Source organism: Helianthus annuus, chromosome 11 (assembly GCF_002127325.2).
Source record: "Helianthus annuus cultivar XRQ/B chromosome 11, HanXRQr2.0-SUNRISE, whole genome shotgun sequence".
Lineage (NCBI taxonomy): Eukaryota > Viridiplantae > Streptophyta > Magnoliopsida > Asterales > Asteraceae > Helianthus > Helianthus annuus.
In genome coordinates, this window is record NC_035443.2 from 4602199 (window position 1) to 4622657 (window position 20459).

A 20459-nucleotide genomic window follows, 5' to 3' on the forward strand; every position below is an offset into this window, starting at 1 on the left:
AAAGAATAGACTGACGATTGTAATATTCACTTCTCTCTCATTTTAACTATTAGTTGGGAGACAAATTAGAGAGAGTTACAAAAAAAAAAAAATAATAATAATAATAAAAACTTCTCGGTTAAACACCACGATTAACACTTAATATAGTTGGCCAAAGGGGTTATGTGTTTATCTTTTATCAACCATATCCCTAACATCCAAATAATCACATAAGACACCATCTAGAGTTCATGTTCCGCAACTATTCATTCGTTAATAACTATACTTTTTGGCTTAAACTATGTTGTTGATTACAATAAATATGGTTTAATGTTGGTATAAGTTAAAGTGGCGAATATCTTTTTTTTTTGAACGACAAATTTCTTTTATACCCTGCTGTCTGTGGAACTTGAACCCAAGACTTCCCCCTCTCTTAAGGTGTTTAAAGATTTTGTCTTTGCCAATGGACCACCACCCCATAATTGGTTGGCGAATATCTTGTGATTGAAGTTTATGGTGTTGCTTTGTTTTGGTAGCAATCTCACATGTTAAAAAGCAGATAGGTGGGACTCCCATTGACCCATTGCATTGTTTGAAAACAAAATTAGAGGTGGTTTAGTGCAATGTTGAGTCATTGATGTGAAGCATTTGAAAGTTGAAACTCACCTCAAAGTCAAAACTCAATTGCAAAATAAATGAAGTATTAGTCAATACTCAAGTCATAAAGTATGAACATTTATTGATAAAAATCTTTCAATAAAAAAAGACCGATATAAGATTTGCCTAATGTGTTACAATGGTCCATATTAATGTGTTTGGTATCGTTACATAATAAGTAGAAAACAAAGATAAACAAAAAGGAAATATACGTTAATAGTATAACAAATCTTACATAAATGGTTAGTGGTAGGCTATAGGAAGGAGATGAAGATGAGGTACTAATAATGTTTGTTGACGGAGAGATGTCGCTAGGTTGTTCATCGAACAAGGTTTCGTGTTATTTGAATCACTTTGAATTTGAAGCTGAATCTGAGTTCAATTTGAAATCGAATTAGAATTTAGAAAAACCCAAATTTACCTCGGAGACCAAATTTGGAATTCGGTCCGGACGCTAACCCAATTCGAAAATTCAAATGATTTTAAATTAGGTTCGTTAAAATTTTGAATTTTGAGTTTGATTCGAATAACGAACACTCTGAAACAAAAAGTGTGTTTACTATAGGAAGGGTGCTATTTGAGGTGCATTTTAACTGTGATCAAAGTAGAAAAGTATTGGTGTAATTGTGATTCACCAAAGACCAAATGAGAAATTAGAATAGACATTAATACAGGTTAAGATGTGCGAAGCGCATACTTTATCAAGACTCTTCTATTTCCTGATGCTAATACATATGTTCTTAAAGGCGAATTCTAAGGGTGTAAACATGCCCAGAGGCTCCAGGGCTACTTAATGTCGGCTCAGTTAAAAGCTCGAACAAGCCAAGCCTTAACAAGCCCAAGCTTGAAATACAACTTGTTTTGTTCTCGAGCCCGCAATACAAAGATCGTTTAAGCTCGCGAGCCTAGACTAGCTCAAACAAAATTTTAGTTTTTTTTATATATTTATCACAGTGATAATGATGATTATAACCTAATCCTAAAAAGCCCAAGTCAGTTTCAACTAATAACATTGGTTACCCAAGCTTTGACTCATTTAAACGATATCGAGCCGAGCTTTTAGTTCATTTCAGATTTTTCTCAAAATAGCTCAAACCGAGTCAACCCAGGCTCGAGCTTTGGATTTTTCTCATCAGCCGAGCTCAAGCTCAAACAAATAGACTTGAACCGAGCCGAGCCGAGCTGAGCTCAAGCTTCATAAAAACATAACGAGCCAAACTCGAGTAGTGGAAGGCTCGAGCTCGACCCGACCCGGTTATAGTCTTTGAAAAAAAACAAGAATTTCGTCGAAGTTGTTCGTGTGGGCAACGTCTTGTACCTCCAAACCTCAACCTACTCTTCTCTCTCTCTCTCTCTCTCTCTAAAACACTTCTAGAGAGAGAAACCCTTCATTTTCCATTTTCACTCAAACTCATCGATCGGTGATCACCCAACTATGCCGCAATTCACCGTCTTATCAATTTATGTAATACTCATATTTCTATCACAACTGTATGTTTCTGCTGTTGATGATCATCCGAACCACCCTGTTATTCTCCGGCCACCACACTCCGGCAGCAACCGCCACACCATGTTTCTACCTCTGTTCCCCTCTCCGCCTAACTCTTCTCGGATCTCCTCCGGCGATGCGATTTCCCGGCGTCACCTCCACAAGTCTGATGTTTCTCGTTCGAATGCTCGCATGGCTCTGCATGATGATCTCCTCCTCAACGGGTATTTCTAGATCTGTTTCACTTATTAGGGTGTTCTTCAGGTTTTTTTTTGGGGTTTCGGTGGAAAAAGTAACCCGGTAACTGACCCGTTCAACGTTCAGGTTGATCGGGTTCAGGTTGTTTCGGCTCAGGGTATTTTGGTCGGTTGTTCGGTTTTCGGGTTTAGATGATAAATGAATAGAGCTAGTTTTATGACCCGCGCCGGGGCGCTTGCCAGATATTTATCAACCAATTAAAACAAAACACTACCGTAATTTTATTAGATAAAAACTAAGGGGTTGTTTGTTTACCTCTTAATGAGGCTCTTAATGGTTCAGAGCCCTGGTTCAGCACTTAATGGTTCAGACTTTTTGTTTCACGAGCAGATTTCTGAATGGTTTAAACATTTGCCTCTGAATGGTTAAGATATATAGATGTCTGAATGGTTCAAACATTTGCCTTTGAATGGTTAAGATATATACAGAGTCTGAATGGTTAAGATCTCTAATCTGAATTGGTCAGACATTTGCTTCTGAACGGTTAAATATTATACAGGCTCTTAATGGTCCAGACCTCTTACTGGTTCAGCACTTAATGGTTCAGACCTCTTACTGGTTCAGCACTTAACCATTCAACTGTTGCCAAACAGCCCCTAAAACGAAGGCAAGACTATAATTTTGAGCTGGGGGCAAAACTGTAATTTGTCGGAACCAATGAGCGAGTGCTGGCACGAATTAAAATTACATCGAGTCAACCAATTAAAACAAAACAACATAGGTTTGCTAAAAGAAAAACTAAAATTTGAGCCGGGGGCAAAAGTGTAATTTGTCAGAACCAATGAGCGAGTGCCGGCATGAATTAAAATTACATCAAGTCAACCAATTAAAACAAAACACTACCGTAGGTTTGCTAAAAGAAAAACTAAAACAATGGAAGACTGTCGTACTCTTTACCAGGGTAAAATCGTAATTTGTCAAAAGCTAAAACAATGGCAAGATTGTAATCTATGCAGTTAAAGCGGTCTAAAATCGAATAGCGGTCAAGGTCCGCTATATGATATATAGGTTATAGCAGTGGTATAGCGGTGATATAGCGGTAATTTTTATACCATGCATAATTTATGTATTTATATATATATATGTATAAATATATCTTTGAAAAATATTAATAGTAATATCAGAACTCATAGTAATATCATTCCATTATCAAAAACCTGTTGCAAATCAAATACTAATAGTAACTTTGAAGTATTTAATTTAAGAATTAACACAATCAAACACCGTTACTGCTATAACCACTATAGGCCACCGCTATAGCACCGCTATAGTACCGCTATAGCGGTATTTAGTGCCGCTAATAGCGGAACCGCTATAGGTCACCGCTATTTGGACCGCTACACACCCTGAGGTCCGCTAACCGCTATAGCACCGCTATTGACTGCTTAGATTGTAATTTTGAACGAATGCAAAATTTGCCGGGGTAAAATCCATAGTTGTTAAAGGTGCTAGGTGCACTCAAGGCGCATAGGCCTCGCCTGGGGCCTAGACGCAAAGCGCAAAAAAAGCGAGGTTCTGAGAAAAATAAAGCGTATAATGAGAAAAAAAATAAAAAGTATATTATATATTAGAAAAGAATACTATTCTTCAAATAAAGTTAACAAAATCTATTATGTAACACTTTATATCATCTATTTAGTACCAAAAGTTCTAAAATATTAGTGTATAAAACTAGTTTTCCTTAGATAAAAGTAGAAATCTGGCTAGAATCTTGTCTGAATTTAGAGAATTTTGCTAGAAACTCTCCGCAATCTAGGAATCTCGCCGGAATGTGTGCCTGAACCATCACCTATAGAATTAAAGCGCAATTTCCTCGACTTAAAGCGCAACTGCCTCGCCTCGCCTAAAAATGGGCCTAGGCGCAAGAGGCGATGGCTTTTAACAACTATGGTAAAATCGTACTTCGTCAAAAGCTACAATGATCACAAGACTGTAATTTTGAGATAGGGGCAAAGTCGTAATTTTGAACTGGTGCAAAATCGTAATTATGAACATGGGATAAAATCGTAATTTATTCCTTTCAATGGGTAAGTGCCAAACAGCCGCCTGGCACTATTCCATCTCATGCTCTTTAAATTTAGAGTTAATTACTGTTTTCGTCCCTGTGGTTTGTCAAAAATCACTATTTCAGTCCATTAGTTTAAAAATTGTGATTTCAGTCCCTGTGGTTTCACTTTTGTAACCATTTCAATCCTTGTGGTTTCACTTTCGTAACCATTTCAATCCATTTATTCTGTTAGTACAGGGACTGAAATGGTTACGAGGTGGACTGAAATAGTTACGAAAGTGATACCACAGGGACTGAAATTGCAATTTTTAAACTAATGGACTGAAATAGTGATTTTTGACAAACCACAGGGACAAAAACAGTAATTAACTCTTAAATTTATGTATTCATTTTTAAATTTAATTACTATTTTCGTCCCTGTGGTTTGTCAAAAATCACTATTTCAGTCCATTAGTTTAAAAATTGTGATTTCAGTCCCTGTGGTTTCACTTTCGTAACCATTTCAGTCCCTGTGGTTTCACTTTCGTAACCATTTCATTCCATTTATTCTGTTAGTACAGGGACTGAAATGGTTACGAGGTGGACCGAAATGGTTACGAAAGTGAAACCACAGGGACTGAAATCGCAATTTTTAAACTAATGGACTGAAATAGTGATTTATGACAAACCACATGGACGAAAACAGTAATTAACTCTTTAAATTATTTATTAATTTTTTTTTTTTTTTGTGAAATTGTATTGATGTTTTTCAGGTACTACACCACTAGACTCTGGATTGGATCACCCCCTCAGAGGTTTGCACTTATTGTTGACACAGGGAGTACTGTTACATATGTCCCATGCTCCACCTGTCAACATTGTGGCAAGCATCAGGTATGTATAACAACTCATTTGGTTTATTACATAGAGTAAATTACGTTTTTGGCCCCTGTGGTTATATCACTTTTACTATATTAGCTCAAAATAAGAATTTTTAACATATATGCCCCCATGGTCTCTATAACTAACCATTTTGGCTCCTAAGTCTAACCATTTTGGCCCCCATGGTCTTTATAACTAACCATTTTGGCCCCCATGATCTCTAGACTTAGGGGCCAAAATGGTTAGTTATAGAGACCATGGGGGCATATATGTTAAAAATTCTTATTTTGGGCTAATATAGTAAAAGTGATATAACCACATGGGCCAAAAACGTAATTTACTTTATTACATATGACATTTAACTGTAAGTTGTTTTGTTTTCTCAACGGTTGATGAGCATAGTTGTTAATAGAGGCAATAGCGACCGCTATAACGTTTTGCGTAGCGATGCGATCGGTTGGCACAATCTGATTTTTTGTAAATTAAAAGGGCGAAAATAGGCACATTTAGTTTTTTTTTTTTTTTTTTTGTTTTAATATAAAGAGTTAACTTCCATTTTACCCTTGTGATTTGGTCATTTTAACGGTTTTGCCCCAATAGTTTAAAAATAGCTATTTTCCTCCCTAATTTTTCTAACTTATCGTCATTTTGCTCCCTGCCTCTAACTCCATCCAAAAAGTCCATTAACTAGAAGGGTATTTTGGTAATTTGATAGATAAAAGCAAGGGCATGTAAGTCTTTTCACCTAAATAAACCTATAACTTGTTTATTTACATGTATATAAGTAACTCTTTTTTGATCCCTTATCTTTCCAACCACTCTTTCTACCGGCCACCACCATCCACAACCATCCACCACCACCTGCAACTACCACCTACCAACCACGACTACCGCGACTTTTAACCAAACGTTTTAATTGAGTTAGAGCCAGGGAGTAAACTACCGAAATACCCATACTTTTAATTGAACGTTTTAACTGAGTTAGAGCCAGGAAGCAAAAGCAAACTGGCGACAAACTCCAAAGATCAGGGAGGAAAATGGCTATTTTTAAACTACTGGAGCAAAACCGTTAAAATGACCAAACCACAGGGAGCAAAACAAAAGTTAACTCTAATATAAATAGCGACTGAAATAAAAGCGTATTTAGGGTTTTTCGTTTCAAGATTGAAAAAAGAAGCGTATCTATATGCGTATTTTAGTTATTTTTGATTAAATATACATGTAAAAATATTTACTTTTCTTCTAGTTTATTTCTAAACATTATACATAGCATATAGGTAGCTTGTCGCTATTGTTCGCTATTGAAAGATGACGAAAATAAAGGTCTTTTATGTTCTTTTATTTTATTTTATTAAGTTTGATTTAGCAGATTCTAAAGATATAATTTTCGAGATGTATAGATCCTGTTCATGGATTAACAAATGTTCGAAAGCTCTATTTGCCTCGACTCCATGTACGATTAAAGTGATAAAAGGGGTAGTATTATAATAAATCATATAAAATCATTCTGTTCGTGGTAAAATCCCTTTATGATGTATTTTAGATTTTTGGTATAATTTTTGGCTGATATAGGGATCAAACGGTAGTTTTTTAATTTGCAGTGATATTTTTTTTTTTAATTATCAAACGGTATTTTAGATTTTTGGTATAATTTTTGGCTGAAAGGGATGGCGGCGCAGTTTGTTGCTCGTCTACCTGCTATCCTTATGTAATATGCCCTGATGATTGGAATGAAAATATTTTAGTTATTTAAAAAAAAAGAGTAAACTGCCATTTTGGTCCCTGTGGTTTGGTCAATTTTGCCACTTTAGTCCAAAACTCGAACTTTTTGCATCTGGGTCCCTGTGGTTTTAGTTTTATTGCCATTTTGGTCCAAAAATGAAATCAGGTCATATTTGTCTTATAAAATCCTGTTATTTTATCATTTTCTGCAGGGGCAAAATGATCATTTCTTTTTTATAAATAAATACCATATTTTATAAGACAAATATGACCTGATTTGCCCTTGAGGAAAATGACAAAATTGCAGGATTTTATAAGACAAGTATGACCTGATTTCATTTTTGGACCAAAATAGCAATAAAACTCAAACCACAGGGACCCAGATGCAAAAGGTTTGAGTTTTGGACTAAAGTGGCAAAAGTAACCAAATCTCAGGGACCAAAATGGCAGTTTACTCAAAAAAAAAAAAAAAAAAAAAAAACCCTTGGGAACAACTTAAATAAGAAAACAGTAATAAAATTTCACACATAAAATTCATCGATAAATCACCCGACATTGCTTATTGTACCTTGTTAATATCGATGCACCAGGACCCAAAGTTTGATCCCGACTCATCCAGCACGTACAAGCCGGTTAAATGCAACGTTGATTGCTCCTGTGATAATAACAGAGAACAATGCACCTACGAAAGGCAATACGCCGAAATGAGTTCCAGCAGTGGTGTTCTCGGTGAGGATATCGTATCTTTCGGCAACCAAAGCGATCTTCCACCTCAGCGTGCTGTTTTCGGGTGTGAAAATAGGGAAACCGGTGATCTGTACAGTCAGCACGCTGACGGAATTATGGGTTTGGGTCGCGGTGATTTGAGTATAGTTGATCAACTTGTTGACGGAGGCGTTATAAGTAATTCGTTTTCCTTGTGCTACGGTGGGATGGACGTCGGTGGCGGTGCCATGGTTCTCGGTGGAATTTCTCCGCCTTCGGATATCGTGTATTCTCGTTCGGACCCTAGACGCAGGTATGTTTTGTATCTATCAAACGTATAGATTCGAAAGTCGAGTGTTTTTTTATTTGGCAACAGCCCATATTACAATGTCAAGTTGAAGGAGTTGCATGTTGCGGGAAAGCGGTTGCCGTTACGCTCAAGTGTCTTTGATGGAAAGCATGGAACGATTTTAGACAGTGGTACAACTTACGCCTATCTACCTGAAGCAGCTTTCGTGGCGTTTAAACTTGCCGTAAGATGGCTCATTTATTTTTGGCAAATTGGATTTAAATAATCCTAACTTGCTCAATTTGGCCGATAATAATCCCAACTCAGTTATTGGCCGATAATAATCCGAACTGGTCCACTTTTGGCCGATAATAGTCCGCCGTTAGAAATAGCTTAACGGAGTTAAGCTTTTTTCCGAATTACAAACCGATGTTTTATGGATTTTGATCAGAACGAGGATACGAGTTGATTGATATAAAATTTACCTCGAAATAATGCCCCACGATGAAAACAGTGCTTCAATTCGGGTGTTTAAACTTCCAATTAACAAAAATCAAGTCTTTGAAGCACCGTTTCGAGGTAAGTTTTACATAAATCGAATCGTTTCCTCGTTCTAATCAAAATCCATAAAACATCAGTTTGTAATTCGGAAAAAAACTTAACTCCGTTAAGCTATTTTTAACGGCGGACTATTATCGGCCAAAAGTGGATCAGTTCGGATTATTATCGGCCAATAACTGAGTTGGGATTATTATCGGCCAAATTGAGCAAGTTGGGATTATTTAAATCTAATTTTGCCTTTATTTTTCGGGAATTGGCCTGTAATAATCCCACATAGACCTTATTGGCCATTAATAATCCCACCTCAGAATATTCCCCCCACTAGTCCCACCTTTCACCTATTTTTCCTACAATGGTCCCCCGTTAAAAAAACTTAACGGAGTTAAGCTTTTTTCCAAATTGCAAACAGATTTTTTAGGGCTTCTGATCAGAACAATGATACGAGTCCATTGATGTAAAACTTACTTCGAAATGGTGCTCCAAGTGACTTGATTTTGGTTAATTGGAAATTTAAACACCCGAATTGAAGCGCCGTTTTCATCGTCTGGAGCACCGTTTTGAGGCAAGTTTTACATCAATGGACTCGTATCGTTGTTCTGATCAAAAGCCCTAAAAAATCTGTTTGTAATTTGGAAAAAAACTTAACTCCGTTAAGTTTTTTTAACGGGGGACCATTGTAGGAAAAAAAAAATAGGTGAAAGGTGGGACTGGTTGGGGGGGGGGGGATATTTTGAGGTGGGATTATTGATGGCCAATAAGGTCTAGGTGGGATTATTACAGGCCAAAAGGGTCGTATTCATTATCAACTATCATGTTTGCAGATAATGAAAGAACTTCACGGTGTTCATCAGATTAAAGGTCCCGATCCAAGTTATAACGACATTTGCTTCGCAGGTGCCGGAAGGTATTTCTTTGTACTTTATACATGGACACTTACCGTATTGTAGAGATTGTTTATTGTATATAAAGTAGAAAATGATGTTAAATGTTAATCGGTTTTTCCAGTGATGTTTCACAACTCTCGAAAACCTTCCCGTCTGTTGAAATGGTTTTCGGGAAGGGACAAAAGTTGTTACTCGCCCCGGAGAACTACTTGTTCAGGGTAGAATTTACCATCCCTCATTCATTAACGTTATCTACTTGAAATATCTCCGAAACTGATTCATATGTTTTTCTTCTTTGTGAAGCATTCAAAGGTTAGTGGAGCGTATTGTCTTGGGGTTTTTCAGAACGGAAAGGATCCGACCACTCTTTTAGGAGGTCTTTCATGTCACCAATTTATACTGCTCTTTATATATATATATATATATATATATAGGGGAAGCTTCAAATGAAAACCACTAGTTATCGCGAAAACTAACTAAAAAAGCCTAAAACATACCAAAATTATTATTATTATTTTTTTTTGCATACCAATTTTCGCTATTTAAGTTGTATAAAAAAACTTTTTTTCAAAAAAAGAAAAATTTTGTAGTGCACATGTGTAATAGTACTACACATGTGAATTATTACACATTTGCACTACAATTTTTTTTTTTTTTTTGAAAAAAAAGTTTTTTTTTTTTATATATAAAAACTAGCGAATTTTGATAAAAAAAATTGGGAAATTGGCCCGTAATAATCCCACCTATACCTTATTGGCCATTAATAATCCCACCTCAAAATATTCCCCACACCAGTCCCACATTTCACCTATTTTTCCTACAATGGTCCCCCGTTAAAAAAACTTAACGGAGTTAAGCTTTTTTCCAAATTACAAACCGATTTTTTAGGGCTTTTGATTAGAACGACGATACGAGTCCATTGATATAAAACTTGCCTCGAAACGGTGCTCCAAACGATGAAAACGACGCTTCAATTCGGGTGTTTAAATTTCCAATTAACCAAAATCAAGTCACTTGAAGCACCATTTTGAAGCAAGTTTTACATCAATCAATGGACTCGTATCATCATTCTGATTAAAAACCCTAAAAAATCTGTTTGTAATTTGGAAAAAAGCTTAACTCCGTTAAGTTTTTTTAACGGAGGACCATTGTAGGAAAAATAGGTGAAAGGTGGGACTGGTGGGGGGAATATTCTTAGGTGGGATTATTAATGGCCAATAAGGTCTAGATGGGATTATTACAGGCCAATTCCCCAAAAAAATTTGGTGTGTTTTTTAGGCTTTTTTTAGTTTGTTTTCGAGTTTTCGCAATAAAAGTGGTTTTTATTTGAACCATCCCCTATATATATAGGGTTAGGGTAAAATGAAAACTACTACGAGTTGTGAGAACGTAGAGAACTCGGCCTTACGAAAGGTTTTTTAATAAATTTTTTTTACCAAAAATCCTAAAAAATCAGCTTTTCCAAAAAAAAAAATATAGTTTCTGTTAATTTACACCACTTGTAAAAACCCCGTACGGCTGTTGTAAATGCTGATGTCGGCAGCTTTTTACAGCAGCGTAAAAGGCTGAAAACGCCGCTTCGACTTTTTTTTACAGCCGTGTTTGTAACATTTTAATCTACGTGTGTGCAAAAATGGCGGCAAAACTCGCACAGGAAGTCGGAGTTCTCTAAACTCAAGGGGGTTTTCTCTTGATCTTGATCCTATGCTATGCATATCTGGTCGTCAGTCAGTAATGCTTTGATGTATATTTCCGCTACAGGCATCATTGTCCGTAACACATTTGTTACGTACGACCGTGAACACGAAAAGATTGGATTTTGGAAAACCAACTGTTCGGAAATATGGGAAACACTTCACGTTTCTGGCGGGCCCCCTCAATCATCTTCTCCACCAGATAAATCAAATCCCACTGCTGACGTCTCCCCTTCTTCGCCTCCAACGACATCCCCACAATATATTCCTCCAGGTGACATCAGCTGCCACGTAAGCGGTGCTATAATTTGTGTTGTAACTCTTTCTTATCTTATTATTATTATTATTTTTTTTTTCTGCAGGAGAAACAGAAGTTGGTAGTATTACATTTTATATGTCGGTCTCACTTAACGACACCGATGTGAAGTCCGAAATCACAGAGCTTGCTCCGCTAATTGCTCAGGAGTTGCATGTTAACAGTTCACAGGTAGTATTAACTTTCCGGTCCAACCGATTCGACTCAAAACGGGTCTGATACGGCATGGTTGCCAAAGTCGCTAGGCGCTCCCTAGTCGGTCGACCGGGGAGTTCAGGAGTTGAGAGTACTCGGTCTAGGCGGAGAATACTCGGGGAGTACTCGGACATGTTAAATTATAAAGAAATTAGTTTTCGGAAATTAAATATAGGCAAATTGGATTTAAATAATCTCAACTCATTGTTATTGGCCAATAATAATTCCAACTCATTTAATCACCAATAATAATCCGAACTATTCACTTTTGTTTGTAAAATACTCCCAGTTAAAAAAAACACTAACTAGGTTAAAAATTTGCTGATGTGGCATCTGATGTGGCCCTTTTAGCTGATGTGTCATATGACGTGGCAGTTGATGTGGCACTCTACGTGGCATTTTTGATGACGTGGCAGCTGATGTGGCAGTTGATGTGGCATTTTTTGATAACGTGGCAACTGATGTGGCAGGTGACGTGGCAAGCCACATCAGCAAAATTTTAACCTAGTTAATGTTTTTTTAACTGGGAGTATTTTACAAACAAAAGTGAATAGTTCGGATTATTTATTATTGGTGATTAAGTGAGTTGGGATTATTATTGGCCAATAACAGTGAGTTGGGATTATTTAAATCCAATTTTCCTTAAATATATGTTAAATAACATAGATTTACTAATATTTATAACAAAATGCGTGAAAATAATATTCATTCTTTAATATGACAGACGTAGAAATTATGTTTTATTTTATTTAAGTCAAACTCGGCCCGAGTTGACCTAATAGATCCGATTCTTGCCGATTTTGACTGCGTTTTATCGACTCAGAGTAATTAGGCGGAGTTGAAGAAAGTCGCCTCGGCAGCCTGCCTTGTAGCGACTACTCGGGGAGTACTCGGCCTTGGAAACCTTGTTCCGGTCCGGTTTTTAAAACATTGCTTCCGCATACAGATAACTTTATTTTTGAACTTTGTTTCAGGTTCACTTACTGAATTCTACGTCCGAAGGAAATGATTATGTTACAGAATGGTCCGTTACTCCACCAGAATCTGCCGACTTCATGTCTAATGCAACCGCGTCGGTGAGTTCTTGATCATATACATCTAGTGGTTAAATATTTCCTAAGGAGTAAATTACGTTTTTGGCCCCTGTGGTTATATCACTTTTACTATATTAGCCCAAAATAAGAATTTTTAACATATCTGCCCCTATGGTTTCTATAACTAACCGTTTTGGCCCCTAAGTCTAGAGATCATGGGGGCCAAAATGGTTAGTTATAGAGACCATGGGGGCAGATATGTTAAAATTTTTATTTTGGGCTAATATAGTAAAAGTGATATAACCACAGGGGCCAAAAACGTAATTTAATCTTTCCTAAGGTTATGGTTACGTGCTTATTATTATGTTATATCCGGTGCCAGAACATTATTTCTAGGATAGCTGAAGGTGGTGTACACCTTCCGAAGTTATACGGAAAATACCGATTATACAATTGGGATATTTACCCCCCAGCAAAAAGGTGCACTGGATCTTGCCTTATCTTCGATTATCTATTTATCCATTAGAGTTCGAAATATTATTTTTAAAAGGGTTATTGGATTTAAATATCCCCAACTTTCACCATTTGGCCGATAGCACTCCCAACGTTCAACTTTTTTTTTCCTCTGTCACCCCCAAACTAACTGAACCCTGACGTCAGATGCCACTTCATCAAAAAGCCACGTCAGATAATAGTTGTCAATGGTGGTCGCTGTGGTCGCTATAGCGAATAGCGTAGCGTATAGGTCGAAGGTCGCTACAGGGTATGTAACCATAAATAGCGGGATTTCAGTTTTTATTTTTTTGAATATATATAGCGATTAAATATAGCTGTAAAATAATTGGATTTTAGGAATTCGCTAAATATACATGTAAAATAGTGTATATACCAGGGTATTTTGATATTATATACGTATAATTTTTTTTAAATATACGTATTAAAAATTTTAAACTTTTTTTTAGTGTCTCGCTATTAAAAAATAGCGCTTGTTATTTAAATATACGTATTAAAAATAGGTCCTTTATCGCTATTTGTCGCTATTTGCCGTTAACAACGATGCGTCAGATGCCACGTCAGCAAAATGGCCACGTCATCAAAAAGGGCCACAGTCTGATGCCACGTCACTAAACAAGTGCCACATCAGCAAAAAAAAAACTAACTGATTAGGGTTCACAGTGGCGGATCTACGATTCGCGCCAAGCGGTAACGTTTTATAAATAAGCGGTAACGAAATCGAAAAAACGCCAAATTTTTCCAAAATTTACACTAATTTTACACTACCGCCGGAGCGCCAAGCCGTAGCGGACGTCACCCCTTACATACATGTACATCCGCCCCTGAGGGTTCAGTTAGTTTGGGAGTGCTAGAGGAAAATAATTTAAAAGTTGGGGGTGGCGTGGTACAGTTCGTAAGTTGGGAGTCCTATTTGCCTAACAGTGAAAGTTGGGGTTATTTTAAATCCAATAACCCTTTTTAAAAAAAAAATTATTTTAGATCTAAATTATTTTTTATACAGAAGCTGGAGGCATAAATATTACGTGGTTGGATTGGCGGTGTCGATGTTAGCGTTAGTAGTTGGATTATCGAGTATGGGAACATGGTGGTTTTGGAGACACAAGCAACACTCGAATTTGCAGTATAAACCGGTGGACTCAATGGTTGTGCCGGAGCAAGAACTTCAGCCACTGTGATTTCCGGTTAATACTGCACACCGACATCGTATTTTTAGTTTAGGCGAAAAACATTATAGGGGTCTTTTGTGCTTTGTTTATACAGGGGAAAGTTTACATGTTACAGTAGGAGTTTGATCGGTCAAAACGATTGGTCAAACGTCGGTCATCATGTCGAAATTCTACTTTCTTTTTGTTTATGGTAACAAAGTTCTGTATTGATTGATGATGTGTTTGTTCATTGTTTATTAGGGCTGCAAAAGAACTGCATTCACCGATTTGTTTGTGTTGGTGAACCGTTTGTGAACACGTTCATTTCCTTAATGAACGAACACGAACAGAAAATCTCGTTCGATAAGTGTTCATGAACCGTTCGTGCACATATTATTTTCTTAACGAATTCGGTTTGTTTACAGCCCTATTGTTGATGTTGATTTTTTTTTAAAAGAATGAAATTTGGAAATAGGTTGTTTTGGTATATGATGTTTGACTTTTGACCAACCAGGTTTGGTAGTTCATGTGATACTTATCAGTTGTTATCACTCATTCTTAACTATCTTAAAGCATAAACCGATACCCCACTTTTATACTTTGCTACAATCGCCTCCTTTACTCTGAATTTTCACAATTTATCCCTCGCCTTTCAAACTTTGCTATTATCACCCCTCTACTTTGCTTTTCCACCACCCCTCAACTTTTACGTATTTACGCCACCAACTCTTTACTTTTTCATTTATACTACCACCCCCTCATCTTTTATGCATTTCCGCCATCACCCCTCTACTTTTACACTTTGTCTTTTCTGCCACCACCCCTCAACGCTTTTCCGCCACCACCCCTCTACTTTTATACTTTCCATTTTTTACCCTTTTACTTTTATTTTCCCTCAAATTTTAGACTTTGCGTTTTTATCCCTTGCAATATTACTCCATTTTAACCCCTAAACTACTACTCTTACTTTGCACTGTGTTTTACGAAATGTCTTAGTCAATGTGTTTTACACTTCATGTCTACCTTTGTGTTTTACTCTTTTTTTTTTGTAATTGTGTTTTATGCATTATGTATTACATTTTTTAAAATTGTCTATTACACATTGTGTTTTACGAATCGTGTATTGCCTTACTACATGTTTCCACCCGTCGTGTGCCACCGCAACACGCGATAGGCAAAAATACTAGTTATTATATTATATAATAACAATTGAGGTATGTTCTTAGGAACAGTGCCTCTTTTGTTTTTAATGGTTTTTTTATCTTGTAGCAACTTGGGAATACTGACTCTTTTGTTTTTAATGGTTTTTTTTTATCTTGTAGCAAAGTTTATTTTAATTGTTTTTTAGTTAATTTAGTTAAAGTGGTTTATATAGTCCTCAAGTTTTGTCCTTTTTTTTCTTTAGGTTAAAGTTTTTTTTTTATAAATTCGATTTTGTCTACGTTTTATTCCAACTCACAGTATAAGTTTGTGTTTATATTTGTCTACGTTTTACGGCACGTAACGGTATAAATTCACGTGGCAATATAGATTAATGTTTTTGTTTTACAATTTGACCTTCGTTTGCTTACTACTTAGCGTGGTTTTACGACTCACGTGCCCGCAACGCGGGTTTTAAACACTAGTTTATATACACACAAAGAATGTATATATTAATTAAGAATAAGAGTTGATAGCACCAGGAAGTTGGTGTTTCAGCTCTCATCTTTCACTTTAGGATAAAAATATCCAAATTATGTTTTATAAGTTATGAATTTAATTATATTTACCTCAGACAAAATGTTTCTATCATAACTAAAAATAAATAAGATTGTATAATGTGTGAGATGTTATTTGGAAATTGTAATTTCGATTATGAAAAACCCGGTTAAGTTATTTTAGAACGGATTTACATCTTTTGTTTTTTCACATTACACAATATTTAAACACCTTGGTGGCACTAAGACAAATGCCCTTTGGTGAAAAAACTTCGTTAAGTAATGATAAAGTTAAGTAATGATAAAATTACAGGAATCGACACTAAGTTAGAGCATGTGTTGTGGTTCGCGAGATGGGTGCTAAGCCCAGACATGTACAAACCAATTATCTCCGCCTCACAATTTTTTTAAACCTTTTGTTACTCAACCTATCACATTTTACGCTCCTACTCATCTAGGTGAAAGGTGAAACCACCCTTATCCTTGCATACGTGGCACCTACGTAACAACATTTTTTTTTCACCTTTCACCTCACCACAATACATGGCCATATGGTTACGTGACACCTACGTGACACTTTTTTTCACCTTTCACCTCACCATAAATACATGGCCATATGGTTTAAAACGTTTTATATTTTAGTCTTAGTAAGCCGATAAAAAGAAAATTTATAGGAAAACGTCTATACGATGGTCAAATATTAAACATATATGTCGTTAAATGTCTTATATAAATATCATTTTTTAATTCAATAGTATTGCTTGAATTCGAAGTTCTGATATATTAGGTATTTAGATATTGGGTTCGATCCTTGAGTCAAACGGGTTTTATCGGTAATTTTACCGTCGTGCCTACGGACGGGTGGGTTACCGGGTTTCCCCTGGAATTTGTGGTGGACGACTCTCGGAGTACTCCGTTTGTCCAGTGGGTGTCTCGAGAATGCTCGGGATTAATTTGTTGACGGTTCAAAGAAAAAAAAAAAACAAGAAATCAAAAGACAATAAAAGTTGTTGTGAGTGTGAGTTATTCTTAACTCCTTACCTAACTAGCTTAACAAGGTGATTTTACTCTACTATTTTGCATTGAATATTAAAAATTCTTTTTTTTTTTTGCCTCAAGATTGATTTATGTCTTTAATCACCCTTCAAGTTTAGAATTTAGCATTTTAGATCCTCAAATCAGTTCACAAGTGTAATTGGTTGTCCAACACCACTCCAAATGCCAGCGAAATGATGTGTAGATTGGTTTGAAAAAACACAAAAACACACATATACATGTGTAATTAATTGGATCAAAAAGTTAATATTAAGCTATGAGGGACACTTTTTTTTTTTTAATAAATCAACATAGAGAAGATGTAAATAATTGGATACATCTTCCGTATCACCTTTTTAATCAAATTATATTTACTTTAGCGAAATGTATACGTACAAACACCTGAATTTTATTAGTGATCAACAAAGCGAAAACCTCGTTGGTGGTCAATGATATAGTTACTAAATATAAAACTTAGTCAGTGACACGTTAGATCCATGTCAGTTAGAGGGCTTTATCACGCCTTCTTTTAACTTGCAGGGTGTGGGATAACGCCTCCTATTAAACAAAATTAAAAAAAAAAATTATTGGATGAAATGATGTGGGCCCCACCTGCAACTCACCTTCTTCCTCGTTACCATGGTGAAGCCCCCATCAACGGCGCCCCTCCGTAAATGCGACGGTGTGGGGGTGGTGGCGCCATCAGGTGCTATAGACGGTGAGGTGGCATGGGTGGCGCCTCCACACCCTCCGGCCTAAGGGAAACCTCAAATTCGAAATTGGCTGTGGAAACCTATAACAAATTTTGAGCGGTGGGATGTAGTTCTTGAAGACAGGCAAATGTCAGTCATGAGAAACCTGATAACTTGAACTGTTGTTAAGGTGGTTCATGATTTATATAATATATAAAATATAAAATTTAAAATCCATTGTTGTGTATAAAGTAGAGTTTTTTTTCTAAAGTAGTGTTGGTGGAAAAACTATTTACCAAAATAGTGTTTTTTAAAAACTATTTACCAAAATAGTGTTTTTCAATTATCTTGTATTCATCTTTTCCTTTTTATATGAAAGAAAAAAAATCTTTTTTTATATAAATTGTCTACCCCGACGTTTCAGTCGCAGCAAAATCGAATCAGCCTTCCCTCGCTATGTCATTTACAACCGAATCATAATCTTTACGGTCGCCCCTTGAACCAGAATCCCTCTCTATTGCAGCTGAGTTAATTAAGAGTGGGTTTTGATGATCGAAACGTTTATTTTTTTTTTTATTTCAAATTAAGATTAATTTTTGAAAATCTCATAGTTTTAACAGGAGAATTTTGCCTCATAATCGATCGAAATTTTATATGGAACTGAACATCTTGGCTTAGAATTTTGTCTCAAATTGATTTTTGAAATTTCAGAATGAATTTTGCATCTGAAAGTATATTTTTACACTCACAGGTTATTTTTTTCTCAAAATAGATCTTTTGCAAATCGATTTCACAAATATTAGAAACAGAAAGAATAAAGGAAGGAGTTTGAAAATAAGCATAGTTTTATATGAATTTCGATTTCACATATATTGAGACTTGCTTTTGTGATTTCAGATATGATTAGAACATGAATAATCATAATCGATTGTATTTGTTTTACAGAATGATGTCATGAACCCAGTTAACGTAATATCACATATAATTTAAAATAGGGATTTTAATACCATCTCCAAAATTGATGGTGTGAATGATGATGTTAGATTAAATGAATGTAAAAAACTATAACAAAAGAAGTCTTATATGTTGTTTAAAAAATAAAGGTAGGTAAAAACACCATTTTAGTAAATAGTTTTTCCACAAACACTACTTTAGAAAAAAACTCGTATAAAGTATCTCGAAGGCCAAGGTTTATTTTCTCTCTCGTGCATGTTTGATTGTGCTAAGGAGGAAGGGATTATTAAAGGTATTTGTACCCCAAATGATGGGCCTATTATTACACATCTCTTGTATGCGGATGACGCTCTAGTTATGGGTGAATGGTCCAAAGAAGAAGTCGCAAATGTTGTATGAATTCTCAGGTGTTTTCATGTTTGTTCGGGCCTTAAAATTAACTTAGGTAAAGCTAATTTGTATGGCATAGGAGTGGGTATGGAAGAATGTAGCGAGTTCGCGATGGTGACGGGTTGCAAGTCGGACTCCTTGCCTTTCAAATATCTCAGTTTAAATGTGGGTGCCAACATGAACCGCATTTCCAATTGGCAACCGGTGTTCGACACGTTTCGATCTCGACTTGCTAATTGGAAGTCTAATCTTCTTTCGATCGGGGGAGGGTGGTTATCATTAAGTCGGTTTTGGAAAGCCTCCCGACTTACTATTTTCCCTCTATAAAGCTCCCAAGAAGGTTATTGCCGACTTAGAATCCATGATCAAGAAATTTCTTTGAGGAGGCTCCAGTGAAGAAAAAAAATGCATTGGGTTTCATGGGATCGGGTCTCTCGTCACAAAAAGGAGGGTGGTTTAGGTTTGAACAAGCTAAAGGAAGTGAACGTCTCTTTGTTATCTAAATGGGGTTGGTGCTACAAATCGGAAAAGGGCAATATGTGGAAGAGAATTATTGATGCGCTTCATTCTAGTCGGGTGGGATGGGAATGTATCCCGTTCAAGAAAGCTCTCGGTGGCGTTTGGAGCAATATTGCGAAGGTGTTCACTAATGTTAAAGCCGGGGGAGTGCCATTGCGGAACTACATCAAAGGTATTGTTGGAAATGGAAAGGAGATCTCGTTCTGGTTAGACCCGTGGATCATTAGTGAGCCCCTCAAAAACAGATTTCCTGATCTATTCCGACTTGAAGCCGTCAAAAAATGCAAAATTGCGGACCGGGTTACTTGTTCTGGATCGGATTCGACGCTGACTTGGGTGTGGAAATCGGCTCCGTCATCTGCGGAGGTGGTGAATGATCTCAACCAGCTTTCGGCCTTGCTGAATGATGTTCAACTTTCTGACCGCGAAGACAGATGGTTTTGGAGCTCGGGTTCTGCTGGTTCTTTTTCGGCCAGGAACGTTAAAAACCTTCATTTCGTTTAATCTACGGCTGATGTCCCCTTCATTATGAGTTGGTGTAGATGGCTTCCTGCGAAGTGCAACATCCACGTTTGGCGTATGGAACTGGATAAACTCCCAACCGGAGAGGCGTTAAGGAAAAGGAACATTATCATTGAAGACTCTAGTCCGTTGTGCCTATCGAGTAAAGAGACCGCTGACCACGTTTTCATCTCATGCTACGTTGCTTCAGTCATTTGGAATGCGATCAGCTGCTGGTGTAGGATTCTGAGCATATTCGCGTTATCGCTCAAGGATCTCCTCGGGTTCTACTCAAATCTTAGAGCGTCGGAAAAGAAAAAGGAAGCGGTGCAAGGTATTATCATGACTGTCTGCTGGA

The 20459-nt window shown here is 36.6% G+C and overlaps 1 protein-coding gene across 1 annotated transcript; it reads left to right on the forward strand.

Annotated features, from left to right (window-relative positions):
* The first annotated feature begins 1934 nt into the window (after positions 1 to 1934).
* Positions 1935 to 14568, forward strand: LOC110889222 (aspartic proteinase-like protein 2). Its single transcript, XM_022136727.2, has 12 exons — positions 1935 to 2349; positions 5144 to 5264; positions 7565 to 7992; positions 8056 to 8212; positions 9351 to 9433; positions 9535 to 9631; positions 9717 to 9789; positions 11175 to 11381; positions 11470 to 11594; positions 12593 to 12694; positions 13035 to 13132; positions 14169 to 14568. Exons 1-12 carry the CDS (start codon positions 2072 to 2074, stop codon positions 14341 to 14343), a joined length of 1944 nt encoding a protein of 647 aa, XP_021992419.1. The 5' UTR covers positions 1935 to 2071; the 3' UTR covers positions 14344 to 14568.
* The last annotated feature ends 5891 nt before the right edge of the window (positions 14569 to 20459 follow it).

Bases quoted from the DNA above. Each gene is read 5' to 3' on its own strand.
- LOC110889222 (XM_022136727.2), top strand. From the start codon at position 2,072: ATGCCGCAATTCACCGTCTTATCAATTTATGTAATACTCATATTTCTA. The intron at 9,632-9,716 runs GTAGAATTTACC...TTCTTTGTGAAG, and splicing joins CGGAGAACTACTTGTTCAGG to CATTCAAAGGTTAGTGGAGC. The intron at 11,382-11,469 runs GTGACATCAGCT...TTTTTTCTGCAG, and splicing joins CCCACAATATATTCCTCCAG to GAGAAACAGAAGTTGGTAGT.